At 25.3% G+C, this 18,782-nt stretch overlaps 1 protein-coding gene across 4 annotated transcripts in view; it reads right to left on the bottom strand.

Annotated features, from left to right (window-relative positions):
• Positions 1-3,554: 3,554 nt before the first annotated feature.
• The window catches only part of LOC127283176 (14-3-3 protein zeta), a 32,928-nt gene continuing 17,700 nt past the window's right edge, over positions 3,555-18,782 (bottom strand). For 3 of the 4 annotated variants that reach the window (XM_051307881.1, XM_051307883.1, XM_051307882.1), the window contains 4 exons: positions 12,716-13,023; positions 9,071-9,194; positions 7,863-8,026; positions 3,555-6,469 (listed from right to left, as the gene is read on the bottom strand). In XM_051307881.1, the coding sequence (XP_051163838.1) occupies positions 6,314-6,469; positions 7,863-8,026; positions 9,071-9,194; positions 12,716-13,015 (744 nt within the window). In that variant the 5' untranslated portion in view covers positions 13,016-13,023 and the 3' untranslated portion in view covers positions 3,555-6,313. Of the gene's footprint in view, positions 6,470-7,395; positions 7,560-7,862; positions 8,027-9,070; positions 9,195-12,715; positions 13,024-18,782 lie in introns of all 4 variants that reach the window. The other variant, XM_051307884.1, reaches the window with a different exon arrangement.

The raw sequence follows: 18,782 nt of genomic DNA, 5'->3' as shown, positions 1-18,782 counted from the left end.
CATTTAATATTAAATTTAAATTTAGTATTTGAATAACTGGAAAATCTCATTTATAATCTATTTTCTTCTTAGACGAAAAAAATGCCAATTTTCAAATAGTATTTAATTTTTAATTAAAGCAAAAAAAAAAATTCTATCAAATTATTTATTGTTTATAAAATTTTTTAAATAAATTAAAAATATAAATAATGAGAAATTTTACTATTTTTTTTTTTCAAAATCGAAATTGTGTTGATGTGACTAGTTCTACAATTAATATATAACTATACTCTGAAAGCAGGAGAATAAAGTTTAAGTCTCTTTCGCTTTTATAATTTTATTTACAAATACCACCCCGCCAAGCTTGCATCTCATAGGTAGTTCAAATTGAGTGGGGAAAAATTCAAGATGAACACAACTTTACATGAAAAGTATATGGGATAAAATCTAATTTTATAAATATCTATTTTCGAACCTATTAGGATTTTATTTTTTATTTTTAATTAACTATTTAATGAAATAAAAAAATTGAATTTCTTTTTTATTATTGAATTAAATAGTTTTTTTTTAAAAATAAAAAATAAAATTTCATGAACATTTAAAAAATTATCGAATTTCATCCCATAAACTTTCAATTAAAAAATTGCATCACCTTGCGTTCATTTGGAATTTCCACTCACCTAAATTGAAACAACCTAATTGAACGTGCATTATATTTGATTATTCAAACGGCGTTGAACTACAGAATTCGAAGGAATTTAAAAAGACGCAGAACAATGACTAAGAACAATTTCTATAAAATATTTTTTTTTTTTTTAGAGCAAAAACGAGGAGAAGTTACAGAGACTTAAAAGTTTGTTGTTCTTTTTTTTTTTTCATTGTGACGACAAATTCCAATAAGAGTGAATGACCCGCGTTGTTTTTAAATTATCAATTTAATCAATCGTAGTAATTACAAATATCAACAAATGTGTCAGACTTTTAAAAATAGACTTAACTCTATTTTCTTTTTCATTTTTATATATAAATATTGTATAGAGAATTTTTATTTATTACAAAGAATTTTTTCAATTTGAAATTTTGTTGTTAATAATAATTATTTTTATTAGGAATTGTTATTTAGTATAAAAAAATTATTTTTATCAGTTTTGAAAAATATTTATTTAAATCAATAATTTAAGATTGTTTAAAAATTTTTTTTTAAATCTTGTATGAATTTAAAAATTTTTGCCTCTAAAAATTTCAGAAAAAAAGTTAGTAAATTTTCAATTTTTTTTTTATTAAAAATAGTCTACAATATAGTTTTGGTCTAATATGTAAAAAATTGCTGAAGGCAAATTACTTCCTGAATATAATTATCATATTCCTCTAATTATTATCTTAAAGCTTTTTATTTTAAAAATTTATTGTATTTTTTCTTGCGAGAAGAAATTTCTTTTTTTACAAAAATTATTTGCATTTTAATTTGAAAAACAAATTCTCTGTTCTCTCTTTGAAATTCTTGAAAGATGAAAATTTTATATAAATTTCAGAGAGAAGAAGAAATTATGTATTTGAAAATATTTCTATAAAAGAAATTTTATTTTTTCTTTTTTTACTTGAAAATCTATTTACATTGTATAAATTGTGCTTTACAAATTTTTTTTTTTGTTTTCTTTTTAAAATATTAGTAGAAAAAAATTTGTCATTTTTAGAAGCGAGGTCAAACTCTGGTTTTGTCGTCACATTAATGGAAAATGTAGAAAATTTTTTCTCTACAAAAAACATCATTTTTAAGAAACATTATTGACTCGACTGATTTTTGAAATTCATATATTTATTTAATTAATATCTTCCCTGAGCAATTTGCATTAATTAATTTTTAGCTTTTTTTTAGATGTTTCTTGTAGACTATATAAAAGTCTCAAAAGAACGTCTATATAATAATTTATAGATTACCCAATTTTTTTTTCAGACTACACTTAGCAAAAACCCTTGTATTTTGGCTACATGTATAAATTGTGCAAAAAATGCTGTAGCATGTTAGTCGTTAAGTAAGCCTTTTATCGAAAAAGGCACGTACATTCACCTACTACGTAAAGTGTATACGTATAATAATAATAATTTTTTTTTTTAATTACCATCAACACGAAAAAAGATTTTTTTGAAAGAAAATGCCGATAATAAATAATCAACTACGATATACGGTATATAAGATTGACGTTTAACAGTCTAAATCTTGACAATCATATATTTTTATTTTATTATATAAGTACACGTGAGAAATTTCCAAATCCTCTTTGCGCTTTTTTTTAATCGTACTTTTTTTTTTAAATTTAAAATCGACTTTTTAACCTCGGTTGATTCGTACGAGGAGAAATTCTTTTTTTCTCTTTCTTAATAAGAAAAGAATACTAAACACTAACGTCTAGTTTGAAATTGTGTCCTGAAAAATCGAGCTTATTATATAATAATATATAAAAAAAAGGGGGAAATGGATCATCACTTTTGACAGATTTATCTTTTCGCTAAAACTTTTTAAATTCATTTACTGACTCACACTCATCTTATATTCACTTTCGTACGCATCAATTAAAAAAAAATTTTAATCTTACAAAAAAAATTCAGATAAAATTACAACACTTTTAAAGAGAATAAAAATTTTAAAAATAAAGAAATTTTTTAACCTTCTTCTTAAAATAAAAATTTAAATAAATTTAGAAAAAAAAATTCAATTTTTTATTTATTAAAATATTTTAATTTTCAGTGGAATTTTTTTCTGAAAATTAATTTATGTATGAATTTATAATTTTAAATTAATTAATTAGCAATAAAATTAAGAACAAAATAAAATGAAACTTATAGTTTTTTTTAAATTTGCTAAATCCAATTCCTCGTCTCTGGAACATCAAATGCGAAAAAAAAACCCAAAAATTCATCAAATATGATGAAAAATTTAAAAACCATGCGAATCGAACGATGACAAAATAACTACGATGATTGTGGTCCAGTCACACAAATAATGACGAACTGCAGCGCTCCTGAGAAATGAGAAATGAACGCGGCACACTTTTTTTTTTTTTAGTTTGCGATTATAATAATTATATGAAATTCTAATTGTCACACGTTGACAATTTTCGAGTGCGAAGTTTACTTGATAAATCGCTCACAACTTTATTCGAGTCAACTTCGCAAAATAAAAAAAAAATTTATCACTTTTAAAAATGATAAAAGATATATTTAGAAAAAAAATAGTAATTAATAAAAAAGTACATGGAAAAAATTAATCTTGAGATAAAAGTATCGCTTTTAGAAAAAACACTTTCTCATTTAGAATATAAAAATTGAAAAAAAATCAATTTTATAAATTTAAAAAAATTTTTTTAAAATAATTAAATAAACAAGATGTAAACAAAAAAATAATTTTCCACATAAATCGATAATTAAATTTTTTCATATTATATATTTAATTATAAATGTCAAATATTTTAAATTCTATCGAATTTCGAATTACATAACAATAGAATAAAAAATTTTTTCCGTGCACATTTTTTTTCTGGATAATTGCGCGTAAAGTAAAAATTAAGAGTCGTAAATTATGGTTTTTTTTCAGACATTTTATCAGAATTTATTATTTCGTGTAAACGTTTATAATAATAATTATAATTTACAATTACGATGGTTTTTTGATGATAAATACAAATAGAACAACGTAATTCGGGGACGAGGGATAATCGAGGATGAATATGGGATTTTTTTTTTTTTTTTTTAGTGTCGTTGGTTTTGTGTCGAGGTGGAAAGGGTTCGCGTGATGAAAAAACAGAAAAAAAGAAAGAAAAAAAAAATCAGAATCGACTGGGGAAAAAAGAATGACGCGCGTGTGATAATTCTCAATTTGTCAAATATTATGTTAATATAACGCACTCGACACGTCTCGTGGAAGAAGCTCGAAAAAGTATAAAATAAGAAAAAAAAAGAATATATAATAATATATTTATATTTATATATATATATTTATATAAAAAAAAGATTCATTATCCAATACAACACTGGGTTATATGTAACAGGCGCGAAATCCTTGCCGCTAAATGTGTGTGCATTTGCTCTTCCGATAGTCGAGCGTGAAACTCGAGTTTGTTTTTTTTATTTATTAAATTGCGTTCGGGGTTTTTTTTTTGGAGAAATGACTAATTGAGAACTCCAATATAAGGGATTTTCACAAGGAGATTAATTACGGGGGGGGGGGGGATGTAAAAAGTACAATCGAAGGCCCGCTGGCGCGAATTCTCACACCCTAAAAATTGACCTCCCCCCCTCTCATCCCTCTCTTACCGACACCAGTTGACCTGACGAGTGTCTACTTAAAAAGAAAAAAAATGACAAAATATTTAAAAGAATCCTCGAAGGTTATTTTTTTTTTTTGTTAAAAACTCTAAAATATTTTATTTATGCTTCCTCTTCATCGAGCAACGATTACCAACGATTTAATTTTTTTTAATTATTATTCATATTTTTTGTTAGCCAAAATATGTTTCGATTTTTGTTTCTTTTTTTTTTTTTTTTTTTGAAATTGTGCATTGCTCTCTGCTGAGATCTCTCATGTTGCGACTGACATCGATACATCGAAAAAAAATACCAACACGACAACAGCAAAACGTGTAATATCGATAATTATCGTTATTTTTTGTCTCCTGTTTATATCGCTAGGTTTATACACACACGCGTTTTATACATATAATGAAATATATGTTACGCATATATATTAACTAGAGAAACTTTTCACAAAAAGAGGGTGTTTTTTTTTCTCTTAGGATATATTGGCGGGTGTAGTGAGCTTTTTCAAGTTTAACTTGTTTTTTTTTAACTTTTGGAATGCTCTTGATTTAACAAAAAAAAAAAAAAACACAATTTTAGCCAATTAAATTTTTTTTTTAATGTTTTTTCTTTATATATAAGAAATTTCATCTGGAGTTCAAAATTTTTCTATAGACAAGAAAAAAAATGTTCCTGAGAAAAATGCACAACCAAAATACTGAGAGAGAGAGACATAATGATAAATTACAAACGTTTAAAATGTTTTCCTTTTATACTTTCACGATTGTACAATTGACAAAAAAACTAATCTTAACAAAGATATTTTTTTTTCCATCCATTCTTTGGATAAATATTTTATGTATAATATACCTGTTTTCCAAAAAAAAAAAAAAAAACAAAAAAAAAAAACAAAAAAACTTGGAAATTTCGAATCAACATTGACGTGCTTTTTTAAAACAACAATTCTTCCAGGATTCAATCTCCTTTACTTTGTCACTAAATTAGTTACAAAATAACGACGCCGGTAACGACGAACTAAAAAAAAACAAAAAAAAAACAAGAAAAATATACATCGGAAGTCTGATTTGAACGAGAATAAAAAAAAAAATTGTGAAGATTTTACAATGAGAGAGAAGCATTTGACGAGACGAGAATTAAAAAAGAAAAAGTTTGATAATAAATGTACATTTTTTTTTGTATATCAAAATCTTCAAATGATATTATTTGGATGATGAATGGTGATTTTTTTTAATAACTCTCCTTACGACTTGACTAAAATTAATATGATATTATATTAAAGGAAAGCACTCAGGGGGTAAGGAAAGTAGAATGAAATTTTCTTCCAAATAATATCGTTTGATATAGATTATGTTTAATATTCTTAGAAGTGGACTGTATATAAAACAGTGTTTAATATTCTCAGAAGTGGACTATACAAAAAAAAAAATTGCACATCTTATTTCAATTATATCTCCCTTTTTCTTTGCGTTGTGATAAGAATATTTAATTAAAATTTCATGATTTCGTTTTTGTTTCCTTTTTTATTAAGTAATCGTGTGCCATTAGCTTCTCTCGTCATTTGTGTCGTCGATGATCCTCAGTAATGAGAGACGAAGAGGAAAACGATGACGGAAGTCCTACTTCTTTGCTTCGAATTGAAGATTAGCTGGAGGATTATTGGATTCAGAAATAGGCAGAATAGTAGTTACGTCGGCATCGGCGGCAACGTGCAATTGTGTAAGGAGAGAAAGAGAGAGAGAGTAAGAGAGAGAGAGGGGTCAATTTCAGAATGTAAAAGAAAAAAAAAATTGTAGGGAAAGGAAGAGAAAAATTCGGAGGTATCTTGTATATAGGGAAACAAAATAAAAAAAACAAAAAAAAAAAAAGAGGATAGGTTACACGAAGGACAAAACGACAGATGGTGGGTGGATGGATTGTTGAGTGGTAGGTAGGTGGGTGAGCTCTTGAGAGGACGGGGGACGATAGAGAATAGGATGTTTTCTTATTAGATTAGAAAGGATAGGACTTAAGCTTAGGAGGGTTAGTTGTCGCCGGTCTCCTGTGGTTCATCCCCATCACCCTGCGTGTCACTGGTCCAGAGAGTGAGGTTGTCGCGCAACAACTGCATGATTAACGTGGAATCTTTATAGCTGTCTTCGTTCAATGTGTCCAGTTCCGCGATCGCGTCATCGAACGCCTGAAAATAAATTCATTCTTTAATCATCTATCGTTTCGTCAGCTAAATATTAATTAATTAATAATTATAATGTCATTCTATTCTATTTCATCCCAAATCGTTGCGACCAATGTTTATTATTTTTTTTTAATAGAAAATTTGAAGTCTTCAAAAATTCTAATAGTTCGCAACGAGTTCAGGTGAAAAATAATGGAATGATCCATATAATAATTATCTAATTAATTAATAATAATAATTAAGTCGCTAATTATTTCACTTGAAATTAAGGTTTAATTTGAAATTATTTATAAACTTATTCTTAAAATAACTATTCTTTTTATATTTTTGTTTATTGCATTGTAGTCGTTAAACTTAATTTGTAAATTGACCTTAATTTAAGTGAAAATATTAATGAACATTTTTATATACTCTTAAAATAGACAAGAATCTACATAATAATAATAATAATTTATCAGATATTTTTATTGAAAAATTAAATTTGTTTTTGGAATATGGTTAATGGTACAGTGGAGATAATGTAGTGGTTATAAAATTTGTTAGTAATTTACAAAGTTTTTCAATATTTCTCACACAAAATGGTTAATTTACAAGAAAAAAAAAATGTATGCAAAAAATAAAACACCAACACTTAAAAACAAAGAAAAAAAGTAAACATGCTTGTTTTTAGCACCAGATTTTTTTTAATTATTTTATTTAACTTTTTAAGTAAATAAAATAATAAATAAAGAATTTTATTTTATCAAAGGCAAGGAGATTAATTCGAAAACCAGACATGTTATTAATTTGTTAAAAGGCAAAACACACGATTATAATAAAAAAGGGCATTTGGGTTATATAGGAAAAAAATTGTGTTAATAAAACACCCGAAAAAAAAAAATTTCTCTTATGTAGGAAGGACTCAAACAGCAACTTCCTTGCACCCTAACCTGTTTGGCCAGGTGGCAAGCTCTTGCCGGGGAATTGATAATTTCGTAATAAAAAACGGAGAAGTTGAGGGCTAGTCCAAGCCTGATAGGATGTGTTGGCTGCATTTTCGATTTTGCAATGTCAAAAGCCTCCTGGTATGCCTTTTGTGAATCCTCAACTACTGCTGTAACGTAAACCAATGGACTATTCAAATTTTTTTCAATTTACAGCAGGTGTTTCGAATTCCTTTGTTTTTAAATTAATTTTTTTTTTCTAAGGATTTGATATATATTTTTAAATATTAGAAACAAATTGTTAAATGAAATATTTTCTCAACATTTCCACCACCACCACCATTGAAATCACCACTGCACCATCACCATTTTCACTCGTTTTTTTAATAAACTTTTATGTGTTTTCTATATGGCCTGTAATAGAGAAAAAAAAGAGGTCAATTTTGTTTTTTTGTTTGTTAATTAATTAGTACCTGTTTGGCCAATTGGCAGGCCTTATCTGGCGAATTCAAAATTTCGTAATAGAACACTGAAAAGTTGAGAGCTAAGCCTAGCCTGATGGGGTGGGTCGGCTGCATCTTCGACTTGCTGATTTCAAACGCGTCCTGGTATGCCTTCTGGCTGTCTTCTACGACAGCTAAATGGTCGCAAATTAAAAAATGATATTTTATGCATTAAAAAAAAAAAAGTGTCGCAAACCTCGAATTTTTTTTTTCTTTATAATATTCGGAATTTAAGTCAGTAAAAGATATTTAAAAATTAAAATAATAAATAAAATTACACTCCGAGGCCTTTAGAATCATTCGAAGTTTGCTTGCAAAATAAAATATTTCAGGCAATATAATTTTTAACTTGAATTAATAATTTTATTATTAAATTATTTTTTTAGATCTGAATATTTTTAAAGACATTAAAATATTTATATTTAGTTATTAATTTTTGTTGACAATGCGTAAAAGATTTTATTTTGCTTTTCGAGAAATAGAAATTGTTTTAAAAAAAAATTACTATTGAATATTAACACAAAAACCAGTATTTATATTATAATATAATTTCGTTGATATTTTCATCTTCATTGTACGCGTTTATATTTTGGAGGAAGTATCAAAATATTGGAATCTTTACAAACTTACGTATATCTGTACGTGACTTTGAATTTATATTATGTAGATAATTTTCTTGAATGCTGTATACATATACATAAATGAAAGTTGAATGCAACATCTGCCAATGCAGCTGTTTAGCAAGTATCAAAATGAAAATACCAAGTTTCAGTTGAAAACAAATTTTCACAGTTGAAAAACAAATCTAGTATATTAAACAAAAATTAATCGATAAAATTAAGGAATAAAAAAAAATAATAAATGAAATATTTCAACTGTGAAATTTAAATATTGGTTTTATAATATAAATTCATAAATATATATTTTATTTAACCCCCTTAGGACATGAAAAAAAATTAAAAATGAGAGAAAATAATTATATTTTATAAAAGTAGTTTTCACAATTTATGAAAAATGTGCAAAAAAGCATCAAATGTTAAAATTTAGAAAAAATATTTGAATAATTTTGCTTTTTAGTCCATTTTTCCTATAAATGTTGAAAAAAATTCTATGAAAATTAGATAATTATTTTCTTTCAGTTTATTAAAAAATAATAATAATAATGAAACGTTACGTACCATTTCTGGAGTCACCAGTGGCAACTTCTGCTAGATACCTGTAGTAATCTCCCTTCATTTTGAGGTAGAATACTTTGCTCTCAGCATTGCTGGCCTTGGGTATCAGGTACTTGTCGAGGAGACCCTGTAACATAAATTTAAATAAAAATTATTTTTTTTTTTTTAAATTAAATCGATTTTTATCAAATCAATGAGAGAAAAAAAACAGTTTTTATCTATAATTAATTTTCATTTCAATATTTGTTCGTCAATTAAATTGCTTTAAGATGCTTATTTTGCAAATTAATGAAGTGAGAATCGAAACTTGCTAATGGAGTTTCAACTCATTACGACTAGATTAATTAATTCATAAGTAGATAATTACGCAAGCATTCGAGAAATTGAAAGCACATTGATTAACACAGGACAGTGTATATTAATCCTTCTTAATCATAGGAAGAGGATACAAAGACAAACAAGATTTTGCACTATTCACGCTGTGTGTGAAGAGAGAAAACCTTGATCTAGTTTACAATTGTCCTATACCGTGTACTATAAGAACAGTTGTCGATTGTGTCCTATTAAATCAATTAAATAATCGAATAAAAGAATTGTATATTATTTCCTGAGAAAAAAATATAATTTTATTTAGAAAATTAATTTTTAAAAAATGACAATTTTTTTTTTAGAAAAATTAATTTACAAATAAGATTTAAGAAAGTTTAACCGTCATTATATTACTTTATATAACCCAGACAGCAATTTAATAATCGCCCTGAGAAAGATGTCTCTATACAGGGAATCTACTTCCGGAAATGTTAGTCTGACCGGGCGCGTCACTTCCGTTTCCTTTTCTCCCCAATATCCGGATTTTTCAAATAAAATGGATTCAACCCATTTTTTTTTAAAAACAAATTAATGTCTTATATTGCGACGTCAACAATTTTTTTTTCGTTTTTTATTCGTTAATAAATTTTCAATTTTAATACTGAACTGTATCGCAAAGGTTATTTAAAATTCGATAAAAAAAAACATTTAACTTCCTTGACATTGTTTTATATACTTATTGAATGCATATGTCTAGACAAAATGTCATTAAAATTATTTATTATTTTACGATAAAATAAAAATCACTTAAAATATTAAATTCTTACAAAATAATCATATTTTTCTAAAAAAAAAAAATAAATAAAAAAATACTTAAAATTTTTAAACGCTGAATTAAAAAAAAAACATTTTTTTGTTAATTAAAAATTTTAAAATTTTTAAAAATTGCTATTAAATATTGGTTAAATTATTAATTATTTAGTTATTAAACTTATTAATAATTTAGTATTATCTCTCTACAATTAACAATTTAATTAAAATTAAAAATTAAATTGGCAATTTAATTAAAATTGAATTATCATTTTAATTAAAAATTAAAAACTAATTTAGTAATTTAATTAAAATTACAAAATTTAATTAACAATATTATTCTATCAATTATGAAACTAAAAGAATAGAAATTTTTTTTTTAAATCAATTGACTAAATAAAAAATAGTTGAAAACAAAGTTTGCGATACTTTGTGTCAATTTTTTTTTTTTTTTTTAAATTAGAATTTCTGAAATTGAAATTAATATGAAAAAAAAAATATTTAATAAATAGTTAAAATTTCTATGAATGGGAATAATATTGTTGATTTTTTTTTGTATTTACATGAAGCATAGAAAAATGATTTGTATGCTATAAGCAAAGAATCGTAATTTACCCGGGAGTGAAATTTAAAACGGCAACTGATCTTTTTTCAGTGTCAACTTCCCGATTCTATAAAGTTGAGGACGTACAAGATCACAGCGTGTATGTAACATGATCTCTTCAGTGAGTGCACTGTGGCGGGTATTGCTTGCAAACTAGTTCTATGAGCTTAAGATGACACTTATCGCGTGCGTCTACACTTCCCATATATAGGTATGTACTCTACAAATTACACATTTTATTATTTTATTGAATTATTTTTTTATAATTAAAATTCACATATTAATTATTTAAACAATTATTTAAAAAAAATGAATTTTTATAATTCTCCATGAAAAAAAAATGAAATAGGAAAAAATTTGTAACAATTGAATTCCTTGTTATTGTTTTGCGCAATTTTATGATCCTTTATATTGTTAACGAAGGAAATAGTTCATCAAAGAGTGTTTGTTAATTGCATTTTTTTTTCTAAACAAATTCTTTTACAATACTGTCATTTTGCCGTTGATATTCTCTTTTTCTGAGGTTAATGATTCGTTACCTAATAGCCTTTGTGATTTTCTTAAAAACTTTCAAAGACGTCTCTCATACACGTTTACGGAACGAAGCACTTTAGAAACTTTACCGTGTTATATACACAAAGTTCAATGCTTTCAAGGTATTTATTTATAGAAATATAAAACCCAATGTTCTCGAAAAAGAAAAAAAAAAAAACTTTCAAACTTTATAATACCCTAGACATTTTCAAATATTAACTCTTTTTTTTCTATTTTTGTAAATTGAAAGTAATTTCATATATGAAATCTACTAAAATGAACATGCAATTAAGAAAGAGTTCTACTTTCATAAAACTAGTGTCTAATTCAGTGAAAATTTTTCCCGAACGTGACTGATTAAAACTGACGAGACATTTATGAATGATGTTCTAATTATGAATGGTTTTACAATAGACCTGACCTCTCACAATTCTCGTTTGTGCGTCTATATAAATCCCTTGAAATTACGTTATATTTTCTCACCAGGAAAAAAAAAAAATTGCAAAAGAAGCCAAACAATTGTTAGAATCAAAGTTTTTAAAGACGTTTTTAAGCCACGTGTGACACTGATCGCAAATCTCTTGAGAAAGAGACACACGAAGGTCGAGCGTCACTTTAATGTCAGTGTCATGAGAAAAAGTGAAAATACATTATGCTCAATATCGCTTATAAAAAAAAAAAAAATGACTCTTTTATCTGCTAGCACTCATCTTTTATCGTCATCAGAAATGCTCATTTCCCTCTCGACTTTATAAAAATGCTAAAATCAAAAGAAAATCAATAATATTCAAGCGTGAAAATGAAATCGAATGCAAAAATTTAAATACATTTATAACTGAATTTTTATTTAATCGAATTCGTTTTAAAAAAATTACGTTAAATAACAATTCGGTTAAATGACAATTCTTTGAAAATTATTAAACTTTTGTTACTTTTTTTTCTCGATTATCCGATTTTATATTCATTACTGATAAGAAGCAGTAGTTTTTTTGCACATCCTTTTAAAAAGCCAAATATATCTCTCTCTCTCGATCAAGAGTTACTTCTCTCGCACGAGCAAGAAGCCTCGATATATTGTATTTCTAGTTTCATCATTCCGAGGAATGCAATTGTGCAAATAGTCGGCGCACAGGCACACCTTTTGTTCTCTCCATTCGTTTGTAAAGTTATTTCATTTCCAGTTGCTTTCCAACTCTATTTTATCGACTCTGGCCAACTACTTCTCTATATCTCTTTCTCTCTCTCTCAATGTGCTTTAAACTTCCAAGTACATTTTCCAAACTAATTATCATAAATATATAGCTCTCTGAGAAAATGGAATCATTTTACAATATTTAGAGAAAGAAAAATATTTTGAATGATTTTTTTTTACAAAAAAATGGGATCCTTACCAGAACATCGTAGCAAATCTCGCGAAGTTCCTTTTCAACTTTTTCCCGATATTCCTTAGCCATCTGCTGTTTACGTTCGGAGCCTTCGGTCTTTTGCTCAATTGATGAGATTACTCGCCACGAGCTACGCCTCGCTCCGACAACGTTCTTGTATGCGACCGAGAGCAAGTTCCTTTCCTCATTTGATAATTCGACTCCCGTCTCGGTGACGGCCTTCATTGCCGCTGCCATGTCATCGTACCTCTCTGCCTGTTCAGCAAGCTTCGCGCGCTGCACCAATTCTTCTTTGTCCACGGACATTGTGTCAGCTGAAACAGAACAATTTTTTTTATTTATTAATTTATTTTCTATTTTTTTTTCTTTAGGCAACAATTTTCATTAATTGCCTCAAATCGGAAAATTGTTAGTATTTTCTAATAATAATAATAGATTATTAATATTGATTTTTTTATTTTATTTATTTCTTTTGCAATTTACGGACAATTTTTTGGGTAAATCTGTATTTTTAATTAATCATCGAAAATAAATTTTAATAATTTTCAATGAAATGTTATATTTCGAGATGGGAAAAGTGAGGAGGAAACTTATAATATCGATCGATATTCTCGTTTCCTGAAGAGCATTATCATGAATATGAAGCTTTCTAGAACATATAAATGACACTTTTGCAGCAAAACTCAAGGCAACTTAAATGCAGAAACTAGTTTGTAATTCTTGTTAGCTCAGTTGGAAATAATGTTGAAAGATATTTTATTCACACAATGTGCCACTAAATCTTTATTTCGTGCTCTAAATTTTAAATATTCAAAAGGAGGAAAAAAAAAATTGAAATATTCACTGGCAAACATTTTAGAAATAGAAAATTAATTTAATTTTTTTTTTTTTTTCCAAGATCAACAGTATTATGTATTTATTTGAAGAGATAGATGAATCTCTGACGTTTATCAATATTTTACTGCTGATGACACAATCATATATATTAAGGTGCGCAATTTCATTGTATATTTGAAAAGATGCCAAAAAATATAAATATTTTTAATTGGAAAATTAAAACGAAATTTATTAATTTAATACAAAAAATACTTTAATTTATAATAAAAAAAAATTGCAAAAATATATAGATCCATAAGAAAAATTTGGGAAATTACAATTTGATATCGAAAGGTCTGAAAATTGCATTTGCCTTTGAAAAATTTCCCCTGGGTTTTCCATCATTTCTCAAAGAACACTTGATTCTCTTTCTACGCTCTTTGTTGTAAAAACTAAAGGTACAGAATTAACTATCGTCGTAGGCCAACCCTCGTACTTTACTTGGTTAGACACGTACTTTCTTTAAAAAAAAAAAAAAAGAAAAAAAGAACCCTTGCTGACGACAGAACAAGCCGAGGGTACTTAGTCTCCGACTCGAGGAATGAAAAAAAACAAGTCTTTTATGACTTCTATTAAAGCCTATAAACTTAAATGTCAAGTCATTAGATTTTTTTTTTATTTTAATTAAAATTTGAAATACAAAAACTGATCAAAAAAAATTATTTCTAACGGTCGTTTTTTTCTGAATTAGATTAAAATTTTTTTTCTAAATTGGTTAATTCTTCATTGATAAAAAAAATAAATTGCCATTTCATTTGTGAAATCGAATTTAAATATTTCTTACTGAATGAGACTCACGTAATTCAAGCGGAAGCCAATCATATATTTTAAAGGCTAAAAAACAGAATGGATACATTAAAAATTTCAAACTTGCACTTTAGTAAAAAAAAACGGAATTTTTTTTTCCTATTTTAACTTCTTTTTGAGAGCGAACCGAAATCTTTTAATATACAAGAGGTAACTAGAAAAATCTACTAAAGAAAAAAATTACATAAGATGAGTAACACTAAGATTAATGTTTCGTTCAAATAAAAGTTGATTCCTTAATTTTTTTACGACACAAAAAAGTTTTATTATAGACCATTTATAAATTATACTTCTGGTATTTATTTTAGAAAAATGGAAATTATTTTTACAATTTAAAAAAAATTAACGCAAAAACATGAATAAATTTTTTTCCAAACTGATTATTTATTATTTTATATTAAAAAAAAAAAGTGAATCGTATAAGTTGAAATTTTTTTAAAACTTATATACCAGCATCTCATTAATAAGTCCGAGTCTTGTTACTTCTTATGCAAAAAGTCGTTAATAAATTAATGCGCCACGCGACACTCTCAAGTAGTTTCAGTAGAGTAATTACAAATTACGCTCCGATGAGCTGAGCACTTCTTCCTTGACATTTACTGACGTCGTTTGAAATTTTCAGACCAGAACAATAATTAACAAATCTCCTGGATAATCTAGAGTACCAAATTAGTTTTACGAAATTATAAAACTGTCTCAATCAAAAATTGTGATATTATACTATTTTTTTTTCCATAAAATTATACCTTGACATCTAATAATTTTATTTTTGTTTGCTTTGCGGATTAATTCGTTTGTTTCTTATCGTCAGATAAGATTTGAATTGTATCTTACTAAAAGAATATATTTAGCCTTGGGTTTTTTTTTTTTTATATAATTAGGTCATAACAATAAAAATTCGGCATCATTATTAATAGAATATTCATCAAAACAAGATCAAAGTTTAAAAAAAAAATAATTAAATAATCTTTTACTTTTTTTCAATTAAAAATAGAGAAAAATATTAAATAATTTTAACAAAAAAATGGTTTTTTTAAAAATAAAATGATTGGATACGGTTGGTGGCGTAGAGGAATATGTGAATGGAATAAAATGTCATGATGTGGGTATTAACAATATACGATGACTCATGATTTCAATAAGACTTTGACAATAACCGAAAAAAAAATGAACAGGAACTTGACCCATACAAAAACTTAATTTACGAAAAACTGTTGTTTTATTATTTAGTTTGCTTGATAATATCAAATAAATTAGAGACAAAAGTGGACAAATCATTTCCCTTTTCAAGTGTACTTAAAATTTTTTTTTTAAATTTATATAAATAAAAAAAAATTTCTATTTAACTGAATTTTCAGTTAATAAAATTTTAATTCAACCAAATATTTATTTAACAAAAATTTTAATTCAACAGAATTTTTATGTAACAAAATTTCGGATTGAAATGAAAAAAAATTTAGGAGAAAAATTATTATTATTATTATTATTATTATTATTTGAAAAATAAATAGATATTTAATTAGAAAAAAAATAATAGAAAATTGTGTGTGTAATATGGGCTTTGGCATCGCGTTCAGTTTATATAGTGAGATATAGCAATGAAAAAAACGTGAGGAAGTCAATGAAAGGAAATGACGCTTATAGGAAGAATTGTAAGACTGCCGTGAGTCACGAGACTATGCAGGTTGTGCGTGTAGCTTTCTCAATGAACTGGTTAATTTCTGTTCAAGGATGAAAAGTGGAAATACAGAAAGAGTGAGATGTGTCATTTAATTTATTTGAAAAATATCTACTTGACAATTTTTGAAATTGCCCCAAAAATTATTATTTTTCAACAAATTATATTAACACAAATTTTTTTTTTTTAAATTCAATAATTTTAAAAGCTTAAAAAAATATCAAACAATTAAGAATTTTGGTTTTTTAAAATTTTTTTTATATAAAAAATTTTATATTTCTCTATTCATCGAAAGTTTATTCTTTTAATTAAAATTTTAATGAGTTAAAATATTTTGAAATTTTTACATAAATTTTGAATTATTAAAATTTTTTTTCTAGATTTTATTATTGTGTTTTATTCTTTTATAATCGTGAAATTAAAATCAATTATTTTTGCCTCGAGGTTTCCTAAGATACCTATAATTTTTAATTATCTTTATTATTTCTCTCCATGTACATCTCTTTGGATTTTTACATATTAATTTCCCTCTTACCTAAGATACCTATAATTATACAAAATTTTTAATAAAAAACGATTTTTTTTCTTGTGATGATGGAATATCGCGATTTATTATAGGAAACAAAATTAACATTTTAAGCTGAAGCAATAATTATAAAATGTATTTATAACTCAGAATCTGTAAGACATTTTAAGCTAAAGGATTAGTCTGACGAAAATCCCATAATATAATATTGAAAAGCCCGCATGTTCAACCTGAATTAGTAATTAATAATTAATAATTAATAATCAAATTTAGTAATTTTAGTTTAAAGTTATAATAAATTATAACATTAATATAATATAAAATATTTTGAGAAAATAAAATTTTATTTTATATAATATATATAGTGTTTCCCCGAAAATAAAAATTATTAAATTAATATACGCAGTTGGAAATTTTATATCGATAATTAGAGAAGTTTGAACAAGTGCATACGCGATTGTCTTCCACATGAAGAGACACGTACCTACTTTGGAAATGTATATATTCGTGTATACACAAATATTGAGAGAATGGTACAGAACAGAAGTTCAATTTAAACTTCTGTTCTATCAAGTGGGTAAGAACATTGGTTCGCCCCAGAGACTCTCAATATTGTGTATTATCTCACTCAGGAAAAAAAAGCTGATCACTATAAACAAAATTATTTGGTTCGCTGAGTAAAGGCATTTTTTTTTTTTTTTATTTTTAATTATACAATATCTATCCGGTATCAACCAATAAGAGCATGAAAAAAAATATTCAATAAAAATACAATTTCAATCTAAATATTCATAAAAAAAAAAATCATATTGAACAGATTCTATCGAAAATGAAATATCGATATAAAAATAATGGAAAAATATTTTTCCAAGTGTCAAACTATATACTAGAATGCCCTTGAAAAGAAACTAAAATCGATTGCACATTGCGATTTTCAATCCTTTTAAACAAACAATAAACGACAATATTTTCTCATCTCTGTTTTCTAACGTGATAAATTTTTTTTTATATCTCGATTTGCAATAATATTATATTAAAATTAACATTTATTATTTAATTTTTAATTTTAAAAGAAAATGGATCTCTGTTTTATATAATTGTTTATTACAAATTTAAATATTATTGAAATTTTCAATTTTTTTAAATAATTAAATTATTAGATTATTATTGGAACGCCTTTTGAGAGCAATTGAAAAACAAAATAATAATCACATGAGTAGTATCGAGTTAATTTCAATTGAGAGCTTTGACGAATTGTAAATTGTTTACGTGAATATTTCTCTGTACCTGCATTCAATATTAACCACTGAGCAGTTTATATACTCAGAAAAAAATTTATTTGAATCAACTAAAAATTTATTTGATTTAAATTCTTTCTTCATTCGAAAAAATTATTATTTTATTATATTATAAACTAAATCAAACGTTTATTTAGATCAAATAAATATTTATTTGAATTAAACAAATTGCAGTAAAAGAAAAATATAAAAACTGTAATATACGTATTATTCGTTAAAAAAAAAAATTGTATAATAATTTACATTCACGATTAAAATTTTTAAAATGAATTAAATTTCACTTTTAACATTTACAATTCAAAAAAGCAAAATCCATAATATCCGAGAATTTTTTAAATTTTATAGCATTCTTATAATAATGATAAAAAAAAAAGTTATGCAATTCTATAATCTTGATAAAAATGAATAAATTAACATACTTTAGAAAAGAAAGATAATATGCTTACTGACCTAAAATTGAGATAATTATAAATTACGGCTAGTTTCAGAAATGTTGTATTTTCACGAAGAGAATGAGGAAAATAACTTGAGAATATATTTTCACAATTTTTTCTATAAATAGAATAAAATATAGAATTCAATATAAATTAAAATCATTAAGAAAATAAGTACAAATTCTGATAACTAATTAACAAAGAAAAGAAAATTAATATAATACAAAGAAAAATTAGTATTTTAAAATATTTTCTTTTCCTATTTCTCTTCATGGTCATCAAGTTTTTTTTTTAATTTACAATTTATTATCCTTGTACACATAAATTTTTTTTAAACTTTACTAGTATTTATTAAAAAAAAATTATTAAATATTTAAAAAATTTCTCAATTATGTTCCTTACTTAAGGATTTAAATATTTGTTTAATATTATTTTTTCTTTTTATTGATTATAA

This window comes from Leptopilina boulardi, unplaced genomic scaffold (genome assembly GCF_019393585.1).
Source record: "Leptopilina boulardi isolate dan_hultmark-lab unplaced genomic scaffold, ZJU_Lbou_2.1 LbouV2_31, whole genome shotgun sequence".
Taxonomy (NCBI): Eukaryota; Metazoa; Arthropoda; class Insecta; order Hymenoptera; family Figitidae; genus Leptopilina; species Leptopilina boulardi.
This window is presented reverse-complemented; position numbering and strand designations above follow the sequence as displayed.